This window comes from Scyliorhinus canicula, chromosome 8, assembly GCF_902713615.1.
Source record: "Scyliorhinus canicula chromosome 8, sScyCan1.1, whole genome shotgun sequence".
In the NCBI taxonomy this organism is placed as follows: Eukaryota; Metazoa; Chordata; class Chondrichthyes; order Carcharhiniformes; family Scyliorhinidae; genus Scyliorhinus; species Scyliorhinus canicula.
The window spans coordinates 179,794,954-179,816,722 of NC_052153.1; the positions used below are offsets into that span (position 1 = coordinate 179,794,954).

Here is a 21,769-nt window from a genome sequence, read left to right on the forward strand (position 1 = left end):
GGAGAGGAGTATAGCCAACCTTTCTCCCAGTCCCAACAGTTTCCCAACAGTTAGGTCAAAAGAAATTCCCGACAGAAGGCAATAAGGATATAAAGTGCAAAACAGATGCCGGTGAGTCAGTCGTACAGTCATTGAGTTTACACGGAAAGAGAGCCTTCGGCCCATCATGTCCACGCCAGCCATCAAGCAACTAACTATTCTAATCCCAATTTCCAGCACTTGACCTACAGCATGGTAGCACAGTGGTCAGCTTTGTTGCTTCACAACGCGAGGGTCCCAGGTTCGATTCCCGGCAGGGTCATTGTCTGTGCGGAGTCTGCACGTTCTCCCTGTGTCTGCGTGGGTTTCCTCCGGGTGCTCCGGTTTCCTCCCACTGGTCCCGAAAGACGTGCCTATTAAGTCATTTGGACATTCTGAATTCTCCCTCTGTGTGCCCAAACAGGCGCCGGAATGTGGCGACTAGGAGCTTTTCACGGTAACTTCATTGCAATGTAAGCCTACTTCTGGCAATAAAGATTATTATTATTGCATGCTATGGCATTTCAAGTGCTCATATTATTATTTGAGAGTTGTGAGGGTTCCTGCCTCGACCAGCTTTCAGGCAGAGTTCCAGATTCCAACCACCCGCTGGGTGAAAAGGATTTCCTCACATCTCCTCTAAACCTCCTGCCCATTACCTTAAACCTATGCCCCCTCATTATTGACCCCCTCCACGAAGGAAAAAGCTTCTTTCTATCTACCCTATCTCCGTCCCTCATAATTTTCTACACCTCAATCAGGGGAGGCGGTGGTGTAGTGGTATTGTCACTGGACTAGTAAATCAGAGACCCGGGGTAATGATCTGGGGCCCCAGGTTCAAATCCCGCCATTGCAATTGGTGAAATTTAATAAAAATCTGGATGATGACCATTGTCGAACCCATCTGGTTCACTAATGTCCTTTAGGGAAGGAAATATGCCATCCTCACTGCATGTGACTCCAGACCCACAGCAATGTGGTTGACTCTTAACTGCCCAACTCCCTCCCCCCAGCCTGTCCAATTTCTCCTGATAGCAGCTCCTGCAGCCTGGTGAATCTGCTCTGCATCCTCTCCACTGCAATCACTTCCTTCCTATAGTGTGGTGACCAGAACTGCACACTGTACGGCAGCTGGGGCCTAACCAGCATTTTGTACAATGCTGCTCAATGCAATTGGTTAATAAAGACAAGAATCTCATATTTGTTTTGATTTATTGTCACATGTACAGTGAAAAGTATTTTTTTGCGGCCGAGGGAACGTACACAGTACGTACATAGTAGACAAAAAGAGTTGTCAACAGAGTACATTGACAAATGGTACATCGGCAAACAGTGATTGGTTGCAGTGTGGAACAAGGGGCCAAAAAAAGCAAGAGCAGCACAGGACGTCGGGAATAGTGTTCTTACAGGGAGTCGTTGAGGAGTCTTGTAGCTGTGGGGAAGAAGCTGTTCCTATGCCTGGATGTGCGGGTCTTCAGACTTCTGTACCTTCTGCCTGATGAAAGGGTCTGGAAGAAGGCAATGCCTGGGTGTGAGGGGTCTCTGTCAGCATCTGACAATGCTGTCTCCCTTCCTGAGGCAGTGGGAGGTGTATACACAATAAATGTGAGGATGGCAAGCTTGTGTGATGCGTTGGGCTGAGTTCACCACACTCTGCAGTTTCTTGCGATCTTGGGCTGAGCAGTTGACATACCCGGCTGTGATGCAGCCGGATAAGATGCTGTCTATGGCACATCTGTAGAGGTTTGTGAGTCGTTGCAGACATGCTGAATTTCTTTAGCTTCCGTAGGAAATAGAGACATTGTTGGGCTTTCTTGACTGTTGCATCAATGTGAGTGGACCAGGACAGACTGTTGGTGATGGTGATCCCCAGGAACTTAAAGCTATCGACCACCTCTGCTTAGGAGCCTTCTTACCCACCTTATCAACCTCTCTTGCTGTCTTCAGAGATTTGTGGTCATGCTCACCATTGTCCCTTTGATCCTCTGTACTTCCTAGGGTCCAACCATTCATTGTATATTCCCTTGCCTGGACAGTCCTCTGGAAATGCATTGCCTCACACATTTGATGGTTAAATTCCATTTGCCACTCTTCTGCCCATCTAACCAGCTTTCAGGCAGATTACCTTAAACCTATGCCCCCTCATTATTGACCCCCTCCACGAAGGAAAAAGCTTCTTTCTATCTACCCTATCTACGTCCCTCATAATTTTCTACACCTCAATCAGGGGAGGCGGTGGTGTAGTGGTATTGTCACTGGACTATATATTGTCCTGTAATCCAAAGCCTTGCTCCGCACTATTTCTCACAACACCGCCTCTGCCATTTGAAATTTGACTCTGTTTTGTTTATCATTAAAGTCAAACAAACTGAAGCCATCTCCAACATCATTCTTCACCAGGCTCTAAAGCATTCCCATGGGCTCCTTTTGTAATATATTGTGGAACTGTCTCCTGTTGTTTAAGTTTGATCAGTCAATCTTTGGTGCTCATACTGATTGCGGGGGGGGGGGGGGGGGGGGGGGGGGGAATTGTGGGAAGATAGGAAATAGTGCATATAGCAACAACAGCATGCATTTATATAGCACATTTAATGTGAGAGTGCTTGTTCAGACAAGATTTGACACCAAACCATAAATTAGGACAAATGACCAAAAGAGATGGTCAAATATTTTAAAGGAGCCTCTTAAAGGATGAAAGAGAGGTGGAGTGTTTTAACAAAGGAAAAACATAGCTGCAGGCAAGGCTGTCAATGGTGAGGTGAAGGAAACTGATGAAGGACAGGAGGCCGGAACTGGAGGAATAGAGTTATCAGATGGCTAGGGAGCCTTGTGGTTCTCTTTGTGTTGCTTATTTCAGGATGGTTGGTGTAGTATTCACAAAGACCACAAATAGCTTTTAAATTGAACAAAGCTATAAATTTAGTGACACTACGTAATTGGATTCAACACATACAACATATAATCTACAGTCCTCTCCTACTAATCTCTACACTATTACATCAACTATGATCTGCTCGCACTCACACTATCTGTCCTTCAGTCTGTGCTCCAGCTTTCTCCTCAACCTCTCACCCACAAGGCTTAGCATCAATGCCTTATATAGTTATGCATCTAGCTCCCTCTAGTGGTTAATGTAAGCATTACATTAAACCTTGCAGTTCTTTACATTTATGAAAATGTCACAGGCCTGAGGAGGGATTTGAACACAATTTAAAGTTGAGGCTTTGCAGGACCAAGAGCCTATCTAACTCGGCGAACGCCAGGGTGATGGTTGAACGGGATTTGATAGAGGGAAGGTGACAGAGTTCTGGATGAGCTGAGGCTGGGAAATGGGAGGCTGGCCAGAAAGGCATTGGTATGGCATGCGCCTATATTCAATTTCCTTACCTCAACAAGCAAGCCCGTGATCATATCTTTGTTTTTATAAATTTAGATTACCCAATAATTTTTTTCCAATTAAGGGGCAATTTAGCATGGCCAATCCACCTACCCTGCACGTTTTTGGGTTGTGGGGGCGAAACCCACGCAGACACGGGGAGAATGTGCAAACTCCACACGGCCAGTGACCCAGAGCCGGGATCGAACCTGGGACCTCAGTGCTGTGAGGTAGCTGTGATAACCACTAGGCCACCGTGCTGTCCCAGTGATCATATCTGAGCGTGAAGTCACACCATTTAGTTTTATAACTACGCTACTGTATTGTGTGGTATTGACTTTGGCTTGGTTCTGTGATGATTCCATTTGACAAATTAGGTTCAAGTTAAGTTCATGTTGTGAAAAAAAAACACAGCACCTGAAATTGAAGGCAGCCCTAACGGTTACTCCACTCAGTGAATTTTCCTTGTGGTCAATGAAGGTAAAACAAACATGCATTGTGTTGAATTAACAATGTGCAAGCCTGGTCTAATATGGCTTAATGTAGATTCCAGTAAGCGTAACTCAGCAACTGCACCTTAATTAATTTACTCAAGGAATACAAGCCGAGTCTATGCATCATTACTTAACCCTTTTAGCCCCAGTTTCCTTCCAGTAAAGCTGTGTGGCACATCCTTCAAATATTTCCATCCTGGGGTACAGACTGAACACAGTGGGGACATTATATTACTGCAATATAACTTTTGTATTTGAACCACTTTATGATAAGCATCAACGTTCTGTTTTGATATTTTGTTTTAAAAAGCAGTCTCCCCACCTCCCAACAGTTTCAATATTTCAATCTTTCGCAAATTAGTTTACACAGTCACTGACATTTTTGAAATTCTGTGAACTGAAAAGTACAGATGGGGCAGGCGAATCAGTCCATCTAACCCAGGGGTGGGCAAACTACGGCCCACGGGCCGCATGCGGCCCGCCAAAGGTATTTCTGCGGCCCGCCAAGTCATTAAAAAAAAAAAATTTTTTTTTAAATTTTTTTTTTTTTAAATTTTTTTTAAGGTTAATGGAGGCGGGCTGTTGGGTTACTTACTGGTATAGGGTGGATACGTTGACTTGAATAGGGTGATCATTGCTCGGCACAACGTCGAGGGCCGAAGGGCCTGTTCTGTGCTGTACTGTTCTATGTTCTATATGAGGCGCCCAGAATCATAACCGGGTGAAGTAATTATTTTACTTAATATACTATGCGGCCCTTTGTGAATTGTGAATTTTTGAATGTGGCCCTTGCACGGAAAAGTTTGCCCACCCCTGATCTAACCCATGCTTCTATGGAAACACTGACATCTAAATTCCATTGACTCTAGTTTGCACTTCTGTTGGCCTACTTGGAAGAAGTGTTTGTGTGAAGACATTGATTAAGTACCAAAGACTAGCAATCTAGACACGGAGATTAACAATCGCAAGGAGCTTCATGCTGGTCAGAGGATTTGAATTCAATTTCTTTCAAAGGATATTTGGAAATAAGAAGTTGGTTCAGGTAAATCTGACTGTGTAGCTATTGGATTAGTCATAAAAACTTAAATGCTTCACTACTTCAGGTAAACCTGGTATCATGACTAGATCTGGCCCATATGTGATTTCAGTACCCACTTAAGTGGTCTAGATACTTTGTTACATCAAAACAATAATAATAATTTTTTTTTTATAAATGTTTTTATTCAGTTTTCATATTTTATATTGAACAAATTACAAATTGTTAGGAGAGAAAAAGAACAAAAAAAACAAACAAACACGCAAAAATTAACATACATATTACAGGTAAGCATCTTCGTAGTAGTAACTGCGCCCGCCCCCCCCCCCCCCCCTCAACATGTTTATTTAGTTTGGTTTTGGGCCTTAGCTAGCCATCGAACCCCGTACCGAACCTGTAGCCCCCCCCCCCCTCCCGCTACCTTCCCCCGACTATTCTTCCTCTTGTACATTGGCCACAAATAGGTCCCGGAACAGTTGCATGAATGGCTCCCACATTCTGTGGAAGCCGTCGTCCGACCCTCGGATGGCAAATTTGATTTTCTCCATTTGGAGAGATTCCGAGAGGTCGGACAGCCAGTCCGCAGCTCTGGGCGGTGCTGCTGACCGCCAGCCAAACAGGATTCTACGGCGGGCGATCAGGGAGGCAAAGGCAAGGGCGTCCGCCCTCCTCCCCAGGAATAGATCTGGCTGTTCTGAAACCCCGAAGACCGCCACTATCGGGCATGGCTCCACCCTCACTTCCACCACTTTGGACATAACCTCGAAGAAGGCTGTCCAGTACTCCACGAGTCTGGGGCAAGACCAGAACATGTGGGCGTGGTTGGCCGGGCCTCTTTGGCACCGTTCACATCTGTCTTCCACCTCCGGGAAGAACCTACTCATACGGGTCTTGTTAAGTGGGCTCTATGTACCACTTTTAGTTGCGTCAGGCTGAGCCTTGCGCACGTGGAGGTGGAGTTGACCCTATGCAGTGCTTCGCTCCAGAGTCCCCACCCTATCTCCATCCCCAGGTCGTCCTCCCATTTCCTTCTTGTTGCGTCCAGTACGGTGTCGTCCCTATCTACCAGTCGGTCATACATGTCACTACAGTTCCCTTTCTCTAGGATACTTGCGTCCAGTAGGTCTTCCAGTAGTGTCTGTCGTGGCGGTTGTGGGTACGTCCTTGTCTCCTTTCGTAGGAAGTTTTTGAGCTGCAGGTACCGTAGCTCGTTCCCCCCAGCTAGCTGAAATTTCTCTGTCAGTTCGTCCAGTGTTGCGATCCTGTCGTCCGTGTATAGGTCCCTGACTGTCAGTGTCCCCCCGTCCTGCCTCCACCTTTTGAAGGTGGCGTCAGTCAGTGCTGGTGTGAACCTATGGTTGTTGCAGATGGGAGCCCTGTTCGACATTTTGGTCAGGCCAAGTTGCTGCCGCAGTTGGTTCCAGGATTGGAGGGTGGCTGTCACCACTGGGCTGCTGGAGTGTTTTTTGGGTGGGGATGGGAGTGCTGCCGTGGCGAGGGCCCGGAGGGAGGTTCCCATGCAGGAGGCCTCCTCCGCACGCACCCACTCGGCCTCTGGCTCCTGGATCCATCCCCTTACTCGCTCGGCTGTTGCCGCCCAGTGGTAGAATTGTAGATTCGGGAGGGCTAGCCCTCCCCTGGTTTTTGTTTTTTGTAAGACCTTCTTTGGGATCCTAGCATTTTTACCCCCCCATACGAACGCCATGATGAGTTTGTCCAGCGCTTTGAAAAAGGCCTTGGGGATGTAGATCGGAATGGATCTAAACAGGAAGAGGAACCTGGGCAGTACGTTCATTTTGATCGTCTGAACTCTCCCCGCGAGGGAGAGCGGGAGTGTGTTCCATCTTTGCAGGTCCTTTTTAACTTCCTCCGTCAGGCTGGTGAGGTTCCATTTGTGGATCCCTTTCCAGTCATGGGCTATTTGGATCCCCAGGTAGCGGAATTTATGTCGGGCTTGATTGAACGGCAGCCCCTTTAGTGCTGCCCCCCCCCCCACCCCCCCCCCCCCCCCCCCCCCCCCTTGCGGGTGTACTGGGAAGATCTCACTTTTGCTCATGTTGAGTTTGTAGCCCGAGAAGGCTCCAAACTCTTTCAGGAGCGCGATGATTCCGTCCATGCTGCTTTGTGGGTCCGAGATATAGAGGAGCAGATCATCCGCATAGAGTGAGACTCTGTGCTCTCTACCTCCCCTTCGGATCCCCCTCCAATTTTTTGCTGCCCTGAGCGCGATTGCTAGCGGTTCAATTGCTAGTGCGAACAGCAGCGGGGACAGTGGGCATCCTTGTCTGGTGCCCCTGTGCAGCTGGAAGTATTGGGAGTTGGTATTGTTGGTCTGTACACTCGCCATGGGAGCATTGTACAGGAGCTTTACCCAAGCGGTGAACCCTGTTCCAAGCCCGAACCGCTCCAGTACCTCTATGAGGTATTTCCACTCGACTCTGTCGAAGGCCTTTTCTGCGTCCAGGGAGACGATCACCTCTTGTGTTCTCTCCCCGGAGGGGGTCATTATCACGTTCAGCAGGCGCCTGATGTTCGCGGTAAGCTGTCTACCTTTGACAAAGCCCGTCTGGTCCTCTGTGACCACCTCAGGTACACAGTCTTCTAGCCTCTTGGCTAGGATTTTGGCCAGTATTTTGGCGTCTGCATTCAGCAGAGATATGGGTCTGTATGACCCACATTCCGTTGGGTCTTTGTCTTTCTTAGGTATCAGCGAGATTGAGGCCTGTGCTAACGTGGGTGGCAACGTGCCCCTAGCTAGCGAGTCTGTGAACATCTCCCGCAGGTGCGGGGCCAGCGCTGTCGCAAATTTTTTGTAGAAGTCCGCCGGGAATCCGTCCGGTCCCGGCGCCTTCCCCGCCTGCATGGAGCTAATGCTGTCCATGATCTCTCCCAGTGCTAGTGGTGCTTCCAGATCCCGTTTTCTGCCCTCTCCCACAACTGGTATGTCCAGTCCGTCAAGAAACCGGTTCATCCCAGCCTTCCCCGTTGGGGGCTCTGAGGTGTACAGCTCTTGGTAGAAGGCCTTCAAGGTTTTGTTAATCCTCTCTGGTTCTGTTTCCAACGTGCCTCTGGTATCTCTGATTTGCGCAATTTCTCTGCTGGCTGCCTGCTTTCTCAGCTGGTGGGCCAACAGGCGGCTGGCTTTGTCTCCGTGTTCGTATAGGGCCCCGCGTGCCTGGCGGAGTTGGTGTACTGCTTTCCTGGTGGAGAGCAGGTCAAAGTTCCTTTGTAATTCTTTCCTCTCCGCCAGGAGTTCTACGGTCGGGGCCTCGGAGTATTTATGGTCTACCTCCAGTATGGAGTCGACCAGCTTCTGCCTAGCCACCCTTTCCTCCCTATCTCTTTGCGCTTTGTAGGCTATGATTTCCCCTCTTAGTACGGCCTTAAGCGCTTCCCAGAACGTGGAGGGTGAGACCTCCCCGTTTTGGTTGATCTCAGTGTACTCCGCTATGGCCTGCGCTATCCTTTCGCTGAAGGCCTTGTCAGCTAGTAAGGCACCGTCCAACCTCCATTTGGGGCGCTGGGCCCTTCCCGTCTCTAGCCGCACATCCATGTAGTGTGGAGCGTGGTCTGATATCACAATTGCGGAGTATTCCACCTTGTCTATCTCTGGAAGCACCGTTTTCCCCACCACAAAGAAGTCAATTCTGGTGTACACGTTGTGTACTGGGGAGAAGAAAGAGAATTCTTTCTCCCCCGGGTGGGCGAATCTCCAGGGGTCTACTGCTCCCATCTGCTCCATATAGTGACTGAGTTCCCTTGCCATGTTTGAGGTTTTCCCCGTTCTGGGGTTTGATCTGTCCGTCGTTGGGTCCTGTACACAGTTGAAGTCCCCCCCCATGATTAGTCGGTGCGTCGCTATGTCCGGGATTTCTGCCATGGTCTTTTGGATGAAGCTCGTGTCGTCCCAGTTGGGCGCATACACGTTAACTAGAACTACCGGCGCCCCATCCAGGGCCCCGCTGACCATGACATACCGTCCCCCTGGGTCCGTAACCGTCTTTGTCGCCCTAAACATTGTCCTCTTGCCAATCAGGATCGCCACCCCCCTGGCCCTTGCCCCATAACAGGAATGATAGGTTTGTCCCACCCAGCCCTTTCTTACCCGCAGTTGGTCCTGCTCCCTCAAGTGCGTCTCTTGGAGGAAGACTATGTCGGCCCTCATGTTTCTAAGGTGGGTGAGGACTCTAGATCTCTTCACTGGGCCGTTAAGTCCCCTTACGTTCCAGGTGACTATTCTGGTGGGGGGCTTCTGCCCCCTTGCTCCTGTGGGGTTAACCATATTTGTCCGGTGGACGCGCCCCTGCCCTCTGGGGTTTCCCTTTGTTAGGGGGCCGTCCAGGATGTCCACTATCACTGCTCTCCCCATGCGGTCGGGTCCCTGCGCTCCGGGGTTCCCCCTTGTCCCGGGGACACCCGCCATGGCCGTCCACTGTGTGTCCGCCACGCGGGTAGTCCCCTGCACTCCGGGGGGCCCCTTCACCCACAGACCGTACTGGGTGGGTGCTTGCAGCAGTTCCCTGTTTCGAGCCCTTGTCTGTGGCACTTTGTGGCCCTATTCCCTTTCTGGCCTCTTTTGTCCCTTCGTCCCTGCATTTCCCCTCCCTGGTCTCTCGCCCCCCGAGTGCCCCCCCCCCGCTCTATCCCTTTCGGGGATACCCCTGTGTACCCCTCCATTGCCCCTCTCTCCCCCATTCCTGTCCCCATTTGCTCTCCCACCTTTGATGGGTGATCCCCCCCCTCCCCTGCCTGGCACCTTCCCCCCTGTTGGGGGTGCGCTGCGGCCCTGCTCTGTTGCGCGCCCCCTTCGCTAGCTTTCCTGCTAGCACGGTGGCTCCCCTCTCGGAGGTTGCTGTCCCGCTTCCCCTCTCCCCTCTCCAGTACTCCCGTTCCCTCGTGCCGGGGCCTGGCCTCCCACCTGGAGCGGGCCCTTGGGCATTGGGTTGTTTTTCCTGGGTGTTCCTGCCAGGGGGGAGGGGGCTGGCTTTGCCTCGCCACTCCCCACCCCCCCGTCGGCATGACGTATCTCCTTGCCATGGGCCCCTCGTCCCTACTTCCCATGGCGTTTTTCCAGCCCGTGCTCCTCGACGAATCTATTCGCCTCGGCAGGGGCTGTAAAGAAATATTCCTTGTGTTGGTATGTGACCCAGAGTTTTGCTGGGTACAGCATACCAAAACGTACTTTGTTCTTATAGAGAGCTGCTTTCGCTCTGTTGAACTCCGCCCGTCTCTTAGCTATGTCCGCTCCAAAATCCTCGTAGATTCGGATGGCGTGCCCGTCCCAATTGCAGGCTCTATTCTCCTTGGCCCAGCGCAGGATTGTCTCCCTATCCCGGTACCGGTGCAGTCTGGCTATAACTGCTCTCGGTTTTTCCCCTTCCTTGGGCTTCGGGCGCAGTGACCGATGAGCTCTGTCCATTTCCGGTGGGGTGGGAAAAGTTTCCCGCCCCACTAAGGAGCCCAGCATCGCAGCCACGAATGTTGTGGGATTTCTACCCTCTATCCCCTCTGGCAGGCCCACTATCTTAATATTTTGCCTTCTCGAGCTGATCTCCTGGTCGTCTACCCTGCCCTTCAGGCTCCCCTGTGTTGCACTCAGTTTCGCCATTTCCCTCTCCAGGGACATGACCCGGTCGCTCACGTCAGTCGCTGCCTTCTCCAGCTCTTTAATGGTTGCCCCTTGGGCTTCCAGTATCTTCCCTTGGGCATCCACTTTCTCCTCCATTCTGGTCAGAGCCTGCTGCACCCCTGACATGGCCCTGGTCACTGCTGCCTGTGCTGCGGCCTCTGTGTCTGCTTTTAACTCTGCCTTGATTGCCTGCAGCTGCTCCCTCACCACCTCGGCAATGGCTTCCTTCCAATTCACGCCCCCCTCTAACCCCAGGGGAGAGGTTGCCCGCCCGTCCAGCTCTTTTGGATGCGGCGATACATTCTTCCCGCTGCTTCGCGTGTTGACTCGTTCGCCCAAGCTGGTTTGCCCTTTGCCCCGTCTACCTCCGGTGCCCCCTTTCTCTTGGGTCCCTTCTGGCATTTTTTTCTCCCCCTTCCCCTTCATCGTTTCTTCTCTCCTTGTTCTTCTTTTCCCCCTTTTCCGCACCCTATTTTAATTTTATTTATTAATATATATATATATATATATAAAAATATATGTATATATTTTTTTTTTAAATGAAAAATTTATTTCCCCCCTTCTTTCCTTTACCCCTTTATTTCACCCCTTTTCTCTTTACCAGTTTTCTTTTGGGTTTTTATTTTAAAAAAAGAACAGAAATATAAGTCTCTTTTTTCTTTTGTTTTCTCTCCCCACTCGCCCAGGAGAGAGAGAGAGAGAGTCCCTTTGTCCTTGCCACGTGGTGGTCACTGCAGTTGGGGGGGGGGGGGGGGGGGGGGCGAGTGGGCCGGGGCCCGCTGCTGGTTGGGGGGGGGGGTGGTGTCCCCGCTGCTGGTTGGGGGGGGGGGGGGGGGGTGGTGTCCCCGCTGCTGGTTGGGGGGGGGGGGGTGGTGTCCCCCCTGCTGGTTGGGGGGGGGGGGGTGGTGTCCCCGCTGCTGGTTGGGGGGGGGGGGGGGTGGGGTCCCCGCTGCTGGTTGGGGGGGGGGGGGTGGTGTCCCCGCTGCTGGTTGGGGGGGGTGGTGTCCCCGCTGCTGGTTGGGGGGGGGGGGGTTGGTGTCCCCGCTGCTGGTTGTGGGGGGGGGGGGTGGTGTCCCCGCTGCTGGTTGGGGGGGGGGGGTGGTGTCCCCACTGCTGGTTGGGGGGGGGGTGGTGTCCCCGCTGCTGGTTGGGGGGGGGGGTGGTGTCCCCGCTGCTGGTTGGGGGGGGGGGGTAGTGTCCCCGCTGCTGGTTGGGGGGGTGGTGTCCCGCTGCTGGTTGGGGGGTGGGTCCCCGCTGCTGGTTTGGGGGGGGGGGAGAAAAGAGGGCCCGCCGCTGCCGCACCGTTCCCGGCCCGCGTGGGGGGGGGGGGGGAGAGGGGTTGGACCTGCCGCTGCTGGGCCTCCCTGTCGCCGTTGCTCCTCGCCACCGCCTTCCGCCTTCCGCCGCCGCCTTCCGCCGCCGCCCGCTCCTCCTCCGCTTCTCCTCCGCTGCCGCCCGCTCCTCCTCCGCTGCCGCCCGCTCCTCCTCCGCTGCCGCCCGCTCCTCCTCCGTTGTCGCCCGCTCCTCCTCCGCCGTTGCCGCCCGCTCCTCCTCCGCCGTTGCCGCCCGCTCCTCCTCCGCCGTTGCCGCCCGCTCCTCCTCCGCCGTTGCCGCCCGCTCCTCCTCCGCCGTCCGGCCTGTCGGGGGGGGTTCCTTCCTGGCGCTTGCGGGAGCCCCTCTCCCTGCGACCTCCTCGCTCGCCGCCCGGAAGTCGAGTCAAAACAATAATAATAATAATAACCGCTTATTGTCACAAGTTGGCTTCAATGAAGTTACTGTGAAAAGCCCCTAGTCACCACATTCCGGCGCCTGTTCGGGGAGACTGGTACGGGCATTGTTCTTCATTACAAGCCAGCTGTTTAGCCCACTGTGCTAAACCAGCCCCTAAACCGTTACAAAGAATGCAGTTCCACCAATGCAACCAGCTTCTCAGGGTGGCAAGACATACAAACATACATATGAACATATAGAGTAACATGAACGCACACGTGAACTAGGAGTAGGCCACTCGGCCCCTCGAGCCTGCTCTGCCATTCAATAAGATCATGGCTGATCTGATTGTAACCTCAACTCCACATTCCTGCACACCCCCAATAACCTTTCACCCCCTTGTTAATCCAGAATCTATCTACCTTTGCCTTAAAAACATTCAAAGACTCTGCTTCCACCGCTTTTTGAGGACGAGAGTTCCAGAGACTCGCAGCCCTCTGAGAGAATGAATTACTCCTCATCTCTGTTTTAAATGAGTGACTACTTATTTTTAAACAGTCACCACCTAGTTCTAACTTCTCCGACAAGAGGAAACGTCCTCTCCGCATCCACCCTGTCAATGCACCCCGGGATCTTAAAAGGTTTCAATTAAGTTGCCTCGAGTGTATAATAACCTAGCTTCCCCAACCTTTCCTCATAATACAACCCACCCATGCTAGGTATTAGTACAATAAACCATCTCTGAGCTGCTTCCAACACATTTACACCTTTCTTTAAATAACGAGACCAATAATGTACACAACACCTCCGATGTGGTCTCACCAATGCCCTGTACAAATGAAGCATAACCTCCCTACCTTAATAATCAGTCTCCTTCACAACAAACAAAAAATTCTATTGGCTTCCCTCACTACTTACTGCACCTGCATACTAGCCTTTTGCAATTAATGCACCCAAAACCCTCTGCACCTCAGAACTCTGGAATCTCTCACCATTTCGAGCTCCAGTTGATCCCCAATGCCCTCATCCTTTTTTGTGTGTGTGTGTGTGTGGGGGGGGGGGGGGGGGGGGGGGGGGGGTTTGCAAACTTAATATGGAAAAACTACTGCCTGAATTCCCTTAAGGTCTTCAGCTCTAATTATACCATTAGACATCGGAGCAGAATTAGGCCATTCTGCCCATTGAGTTTGCTCCGCCATTCAATGAGATCGTGGCCAATTTGATGTGACACTCCTCAACTTCACTTTCCCCCTTATCCCCATAACCTTTGATTCCTTTACTGATTAAAAATGTGTCTATCTCAGCCATGAACGTAAAGACCTAGCTCCTACAGCCCGCTGCGGTATAAAGATTTCCACAGATTCTCTTGTTCCTTATTTCCCCCACCAGAGGAAGCAGTTTCTCTGTACCTACCTTATCAAATTCTTTCAGCGTTGTTAAACACTACAATCAGGTCACTCCTCGTTCTCTAGTCCATAAAGAGATGCTCCTGTGGAGGTATTTGTGAAAATATTTACGCGGAAACAGAGTTTTAAAAATAAAATAGAAATATTGCCATTTGCAGACCATCGTTAATCGTTCAGGGATTGATGAAAATACTTCAAGAGGACGAGCTGAACGGAGCAGTAATGAAGATAACCAAGTCACAGGGGATCCACTTTGAGGTCTACGAGACGACGTTGGTACAGCCAGAAGTGAAATAAAGCGTGTCCTTTCAGTGCTGCCTCAGTCTTGCCAACAGTGCTTTTCTCAAATTCTCCTGCCTCTGTGTTTAGTGGGCGAGCGCTTAAGAGTGAAAACGGCACAGCTCCATTGCAGCTGAAACTGTGGCTTGCAAAATTTCTGAATGGCCGCAGGTTGCTCATTTTCCAGATGACTCTCTGCCGTGGGTCTGCCTGAAATATTTTAACCTTTTCTTCTTTTAAATCGTTTAATTTAATAACATTTTCATAATCAAAAAGGACCTGCGGCGTGAAATAATTGTGGATTCCGTTCGACAAATTGCAGTTTAAACGAGCAACGAGGAGCTTGAGCTCGCAATGCTTCTTTCCAATTGCCAAGATTTTATTTATGCTCAGGGGAGCGCCTGAACCTCTCATACCTCCATAATCCACTTATCTGGACCGTGCCTCCTATTTATCCATCAGTAAAACGTGATGGGTTTTTATTTGGTGTGTGTGTTTTGGATAGCTTAAAGCAATGGCACACTATATACATGGAGTCCACCGCCCCAGGGAATACATGCCAAATGATCCCTTTAATACATAACAGGTAAAAGTCTGTACTATCAGTCATAGTGTTTTATTTTTCAATTTGTTTCTTTTTTTTTCCTTCGATGTTGCCAGATGTTTTCAGCTTTCTGGCTGAACTGCAACCACTACAAAATGGTGGGTTGGGGTCAGGACAGATGCTAAACTTCTGAACACTTGGGGCGGTATTTTCCATCCTGCTAGTGATGATTCCCACGGCAAGTGAGACCGGAAAATTTACCGCTTGAAATCCGACCCCCATACCCCCACTTCTAGGTTACACTGAGGTGGGACAAGGGGTAGATAGCCAATCATCTCCCGGGAGGTGGGCTATCCAGTTAAATATTTTAATGAGGCTGGCAGTGTTGACAAATCCAGGCTTGGTTGGTTGGGTATCCCAGTCCTCCAGCACACCTGCCAGCTCAAGGGAGGCAAGGACATCTCAGCGAGAAATAATATGCTTTTACAGCACTGCTTGTGGGCCAGGAGAAACAGGAATATTCCTCTGGGTCATGGTTCAGGCTTGTCTGTTCCGGAGTCCTCCCTGCCTGCCTGAAAGTTAAAACAGCCACTGAGACCGACTTCCGAGCAGGTAAACCTGTCAATGACAAAAGGCACGTTGCCAGGCTTTCCATTGAAATTTCTGAAACCATCCCAATTAATATCCAGACACATCTTTCTATGCATAGATATGTCTTTACCCATTCTTTCAGTACAGGCACAATGAGCCCAAATTATGTCTTTATAGGCCTCATGATTCCTTATGATGGCAATCGTTTTTTAAAATTCAATTAGTTCATGTGGACATCGCTGGCTAGGCCACCCCTAATTTCCCTCGAGAAGGTGGTGGTGAGCTTCATTCTTGAACCACTGCGGTCCCAGTGGTGTTGGTGCACCCACCATGCTATTAGGGAGGGAGTATGAAGCATCATCAACTTCAGGTTCTCACACTTCCAGGGCAGGGTGAGGGTGACTTGGGGGGGGGGGGGGGGGGGGGTGCGCGGGGGGGCATCAGAACTTTAACAGGGAATCAAAATTCCATCGGGAGACATGAGCTTCAACTTAACATGAAATCTTCAGGGAAATGAAAATCTCTTGTATGTATGTATATAGTAACAAAGTAGAATTTCCCCCCATGGGTGACGCTGGTTTATTGTCCATACGTCATTGCCTTGAGAACATCAAGAGTCAACATAAGAGTGGGACTGGAGTCACATATACGCCAGACCATCCCTGAAAGAAGATAATGAGCTGATTAGGTTTTTGCAACAAATGAGTACTCTTCATGATAATTTTGTCCAGATCTAAACCGGAAATTAATTAAATCAATTTCTTAGCATGATCGTAGTAGCAATTTAAACAAAACTGAGCTTAAATAGTGAGTGTTAGGACATCATGAACAAGTGTACCTGGCGCATTGCATGTTTTCCAGCATAGACTGTTGGAGAAAAAGTCAGAAACCTTTCAACAAGGCCAAACTCTCTCTTTTCTGAGACTGAAAGGCTTCACCAAACCGCCAAGGATAATCTTCATCGTTCTCTGCTCCATTAAAACTCTAATATTGGGAATTGAAGCTGAGATCTTCTTAGCCTCCATGTCTCAGTGCTGTATCACCAGTGCATAATGGAGCCCAGTGGTAATGTCACTGAGCAGCACGTTGGCACAATGGTGAACACTGCTGCCTCACAGTGCCAGGGATCCTGGGTCGATTCCAGCCTTGGGTGACTGTCCGTGTGGTGTTTGAACTTTTTCCATGTGTTTCCTCCAGGTGCTCTGATTTCAAAGACGTACAGATTTGGTGGGATTGGCCATGCTAAATTGCTCCTTAGTGTCCAGAAATGTGCAGATTAGGTGATAGGGTGGGGAAGTGGCCCAAGATAGGGTGCTCAGTAGATATGAGATTAAATCCTACCGGATCAATGGGGATTTGATACTCAATTAATAAATCTGACTAAAGCACTTCACTCATTGACAACGTGCATGAAACTACTCGATTGCCACAGAAACTCATCTGCTTAACTATCTTGTTTCTTTTTTTAAAATAAATTTTGAGTACCCAATTCATTTTTCCAATTAAGGGGCAATTTAGCGTGGCCAATCCACCTACCCTGCACATCTTTGGGTTGTGGGCCCAAAACCCAGGCAAACACGGGGACATTGTGCAAACTCCACATTGGACAGTTACCCAGAGCCGGGATCGAACCTGGGACCTCAGTGCCGTGAGGCAGCAGTGCTAACCACATCGCCACCGTGCAGCCCGACCCATCTGCTTAACTGATGTATTTTAGGGAAGGAAATCTGCCATCCTTATCTGGCCTGGCCTACATGTGACTCCGGGCTCACAGTAAAGTGATTGGCCCTTAACTGCTCTCTGAAATGCCCCAGCAAGCCGCTCAGTTGTATCAAACCAATACAGAAAAGAAGCAGTGTGTGTGTACCTGCACCAGGTAGTCTAAAGCTGTCCAAGAAGCTTGCCACCCACTCGGTAGGAATTACAATGCTCACGCCCCATGAACAAATGAAAAAGAAGGACCAACTAAACCCTGTGATAGCTAAAATCAACTATATTCCAAATACTCACCTGCTATTGTCATGTGATAGATCCCATGTGTTTAGAAGTTTAGCATCTGTCCCAACCTTACCCACGGATCTTTTGATACATCAGTGGGCAAGTATTCATCAAATCCTCCCGAACTGCAAAACATGCTGAAAAACAAAGCGAAGGAAGGGGTGAGGGGAGAAGGATTTTGTTGTCACTGTAACAAAATTCCACTGGATTTCACTCTCTTCGACCTTTCCTGCTGCAACTGCAGAACCTCAGAGAAAACGGCAAAACACTGATCTCACTGAGCTGAGCTGGGCCTCGGCCCAGTGCAGGGATTTGCCTGGCTCCCATTTGGAGTAGCTTGGGGGGGTGGGGGGGGACTACGAGTATCCCCCACAAAGTCACAGTGCACAGAGTCTCTCGAAGAACTCTGGGTGAGGTTTAATAAGAATATGGGGAGCCCACACCAAGTAAAAGAAACAAAGTTTTACTTACACAAACAATATATACGCTACCCGGTAGCTCCCTACTGGGTTCCTCTCTGGTCGGTGACTTTCTGGCCGATCTTATGTACAGTGGGTAATTGAGGTGCCCCGTCCTGAGCGGGGCAGCTTGTACTCGCAAGAAGCACTGGGAAGACAAGCATTCTCACCCCATAGGTCCCTTGTGGAATACTGCAAGAAGGATCCACGGTGAAGAAGGAAAATGTTTCCTGGTGGGATCTGGAGGAACAATCCAGCTCATACATCCACTGCCCCCCACCCGCCTTTCAACAATAAGGAAACACAAGTACTGGACTCATTACTAATGGTCACGAAACTCCTGGATTGTCATAAAAACCCATCTGGCTAACTGATGTATTTCAGGGAAGTAAATCTGCCTTCCTTACCTGGCCTACATGTGACTCCAGGCTCACAATAAAGTGATTGAGTCTAAACTGCCTCTCCTATCCCTGGGCACTGTTCAGGTTTGATCTGATGAGGGAAAACTACCACCGCTCAACTAGGCCTCAGGCTGGGATTAGCATCATACAACTCCATCTGTATGTTTAAAGAGGACCCCCAACTTGCCTCCTGGAATGTCAAATTCGTTTGGTCAGATTGGGAAGGGAATGGAATGGGAAAGTAACCCACTTCCCACTCAATTCCAAATGGTCTCTCCTCCCTCTGCCTGTTTTACATTAGGCGGGCAAACCTAAAATCAAGGTGTGGTGAATGTATTGCTACTGCAATTCACCACTATTGTATTGTATTATGCTGATGCACCTGTGGGCTCCGCAATTGGCTCCGCCCCCTCGGGGGTGGTATATAAACCTGCAGCCTGTAGGCAGCACTCTATACAGAGCAGTCGCAGGCAGGCACAGATATAGCTTATTAAAACCACTGTTCACTTCTACTAATTGTCTCGTGTGAATTGATGGTCGCATCACAAGGCTTGGGGTTTTTTAAAACATTCTATATCGATGGTGGAATATGTTACTTTTACACATTTCAAAGTGCAATATCTTTTTTTTTTTTCTTGTTACTCAGTTTAAAAGCCATTATCACTTTCGGGCCAAAGATTATTGAGGTTAATCTGATATCGAAAGCTGCTGAAAATAATTTAAAGTAATAGTACAGTGTGAGATATTAAAGGGGTACGGGAGTGGTCTTGACACTTTGAAAGATGGACCAAGTGGCGCATGCATTAAAATTACTCCTGCCTGGCACCTCCTACGTGCCCCTGTGCTTTGTACATGAGTGAAATGAAGCTGTATCATACATTAGAGCTCACTGACTCAGTCAGACCCGGTGAATAGTCTGGTATGCACTCCATACTCAAGCTGTGGACTTGTGAAATATTCTATAGGTTCACAGGCCCTCCATTTTCCAGGCGACTGTCACCTATCCAGCAATTTGGTCCACTTTGGTCCAGGCGACTATCAGCTGACCAGCAATTTGGTCCATTCCCCCTCTCTCTTCATCCAGCACCCTTGCCTCACTGGGGACTGTGTCAGTGCCAGCCACCCACTTTGTGATTCCTGCTCCATCGAAACTGTGGTGATGGGGCAGGAAGGAAAGTTTCCACTTGCTGCAGATTCAGTGTGTTTTCTTAGATTGGTGTGAGTAGGAACTGAGACATTTTACTCCCCCACTGACTTCAGAGTGACCTGAGAAGGCTCAACAAGGTAAATGCTGAATTGCTGGTTGGAGTGTCTGGACCATGGGGATGTAGCCTCAGGATAAGGGGTTAGCTGTTTTGAACTGGGCTGAGGTGAGATTTCTTCACTCAGAGGATTGTGTGTTTTTGATATTCTCTATTCTAGTGGGCTGGAGATGCTCAGTCCTCGAGCATATTCCAGACTGAGATAGACAGCTATTCGGTTTTGGATAATTATGGAATATGGGAATCAGCGGAAAATTAAGATCAAAGGTCATCCAGGAAGTTATTGAATTGTGGCGTAGCCTCAAGGAGCCAAATATCTGACATCTGCTCCTATTCCTCATGTTCATTGTCACATCTGATCCCTTCAACTTTCCTGTTGGGGAGCTTAGGTTCAAATTTCCCCCCCAGTTCTACATTCATGTGGTAAGGTGCACTAAAACTTTACATGCACTTTTCAGAGAATGATGAGGGGCTAGGATGTTAAAAACCTGACAACTTTGAGGTGCCAAAACTCAGCCTTCCATAAGACCATAAGACATAGGAGCAGAATTAGGCCACTTGGCCCATCGAGTCTGCTCCGCCATTCAATCATGGCTGATATTTCCTTATCCCCATTCTCCCCATAACCACTGATCCCCTTATTAATCAAGAACCTATCTATCTCTGTCTTAAAGACACTCAGTGAATTGGCCTCCACAGCCTTCTGCGGCAAAACGTTCCACAGATTCACCACCCTCTGGCTGAAGAAATTCCTCCTCATCTCTGTTTTAAAGGATCGTCCCGAATATCATCATTCTATTTGTGTTGTAAAAAAAACCCTGACCCGAACAGGCGCCGGAATGTGGCGACTAGGGACTTTTCACTGTAACTTCATACTTGTGACAAAAGAAAGATTATTATTTTTATTATTATAATTAAAGTGTTTTCTTTGCAATAAGATTGTACGATCTCAACCGTTGTTATTTGTATTGATCATTGAGAATTATCAAATAAACTTGTTATGGCTACACTGTTGTCATGGATCCGAATTTCTGACTCCCAGTACCTCTGGAGGGAGCAAAACTGGGCTTAAAACAGAGATAGACGAGAGCAAGATTTGGGCAGAGTAGGGTTATAAAGGTGGAGAGAGGGACAGGGTTCAGAAGAGAGGTGTACAGATGGTGCCAATTACTGGGACCCGAGGCCAGGGAAGTTTGGACTCCATTGGCCCAGTAGCTTGTCATTCTGGATGGTCAGTACCCAAAGCAGCCAGTCTGGTATGTAGACCATTCTGATTGACAGGCTGCTCGACCAGTGATTGCTATTGTTCCAGTAAGATGTACCAGATTCCCCCAATCCCTCCTCTTTTTGCCTGCCTTTTTGTGGACTTCCGTTAGGGTGTTCTGTGGCTGGAACCTGGAGGCTGCTGAGTGAAAGATAAGTGCCTCTTTCACAAAGCACAGTGATGTTATTGGCGAAGGTATCTCGACTTGGACACCAGTTCGTGGGGGTGCATAGTGTTGCCTTGTTTTGGTATGAGGAGACAAGTGAAACTTCAGTGAGAACAAACAGCCATCAACAGGTAAAACTTATTAAAGACACTTTATAAAGAAAAGACAAATACACATGAACAGGAATACTCTGCTCTACAACAATTCAGATAAATGAATTACTAAACACACACAGCTTATGCAGAACATACCCATTATTCCAAAATATATCTACGATTCCTGAAGTCCTTAAGATTTCTCTGTTTCCCAAAACAAATTCCAAATTAAGTAAATCTATAAATTAAAACCATCTTAGAATGACCACAATGTAGAGGGATGATAATCAAATCTGGGCACCTTGTCCAGAAAAGATATTTAAACTGACTTTACAAAGGTTTTCTGCACTGCACTCTAAACTTACATGTTGTTGGACAGAAACTGGCTTATCTTCTGCCTGCTAGGTAGTAACTGGCCTGCATCGCTTCTGAGCGTCTGGCTAATTATACCATTTTTCCACTTTGATTTTGCCTTCGGTGAATTTGGCTGTCTGCCCCTATCAAATTCCTTGACTCTAGACATTATCATATGTAATAATGATAATCTTTATTAGTGTCACAAGTAGGTTTACATTAACACCGGCGCCTGTTCGGGTACGCTGAAGGAGAATTCAAATTTCCAATTCACCTAACAAGCACGTCTTCCTGGACTTGCGGGAGGAAACTGGAACACCCAGAGGAAACACACGCAGACATGGGGAGAACATGCTAACTCTGCACAGACAGTGACCCAAACCGGGAATCGAATCTGGGGCCCTGGCGCTGTGAAGCAATAGTTCCAAACACTGTGCTACCCTGCCACCCATAAATGAGAAAAGATTGAGCAGGGCCTATATCCATTAGACTTTAGAAAAATTAGAGGTTATTTGATTGAAACATATAAGATCCTGAAGGGACTTGACAGAGTGGTTCCTGAAAGGATGTTTCTCCGAATGAGAAGGACTAGAATTAAGGAACACTGTTCAAAAATAAGTGCTGCCCAGTTTGAGACAGAGATTAGGAGAATTGTTTTCTCTCAGATGGTCGTTAGTCTGTGGAATTC

General features: G+C 49.0%; 1 protein-coding gene across 2 annotated transcripts in view; it reads left to right on the plus strand.

Annotated features, from left to right (window-relative positions):
* LOC119970711 (15-hydroxyprostaglandin dehydrogenase [NAD(+)]-like) overlaps window positions 1-13,986 on the plus strand; it is a 77,078-nt gene extending 63,092 nt beyond the window's left edge. The window contains exon 7 of one of the 2 annotated variants that reach the window (XM_038805772.1): window positions 13,810-13,986. In XM_038805772.1, coding sequence (XP_038661700.1) covers window positions 13,810-13,966 — 157 coding nt within the window. In that variant the 3' untranslated portion in view covers window positions 13,967-13,986. The remainder of the gene's footprint in view (window positions 1-13,809) is intronic. The other variant, XM_038805773.1, reaches the window with a different exon arrangement.
* Window positions 13,987-21,769: the final 7,783 nt, after the last annotated feature.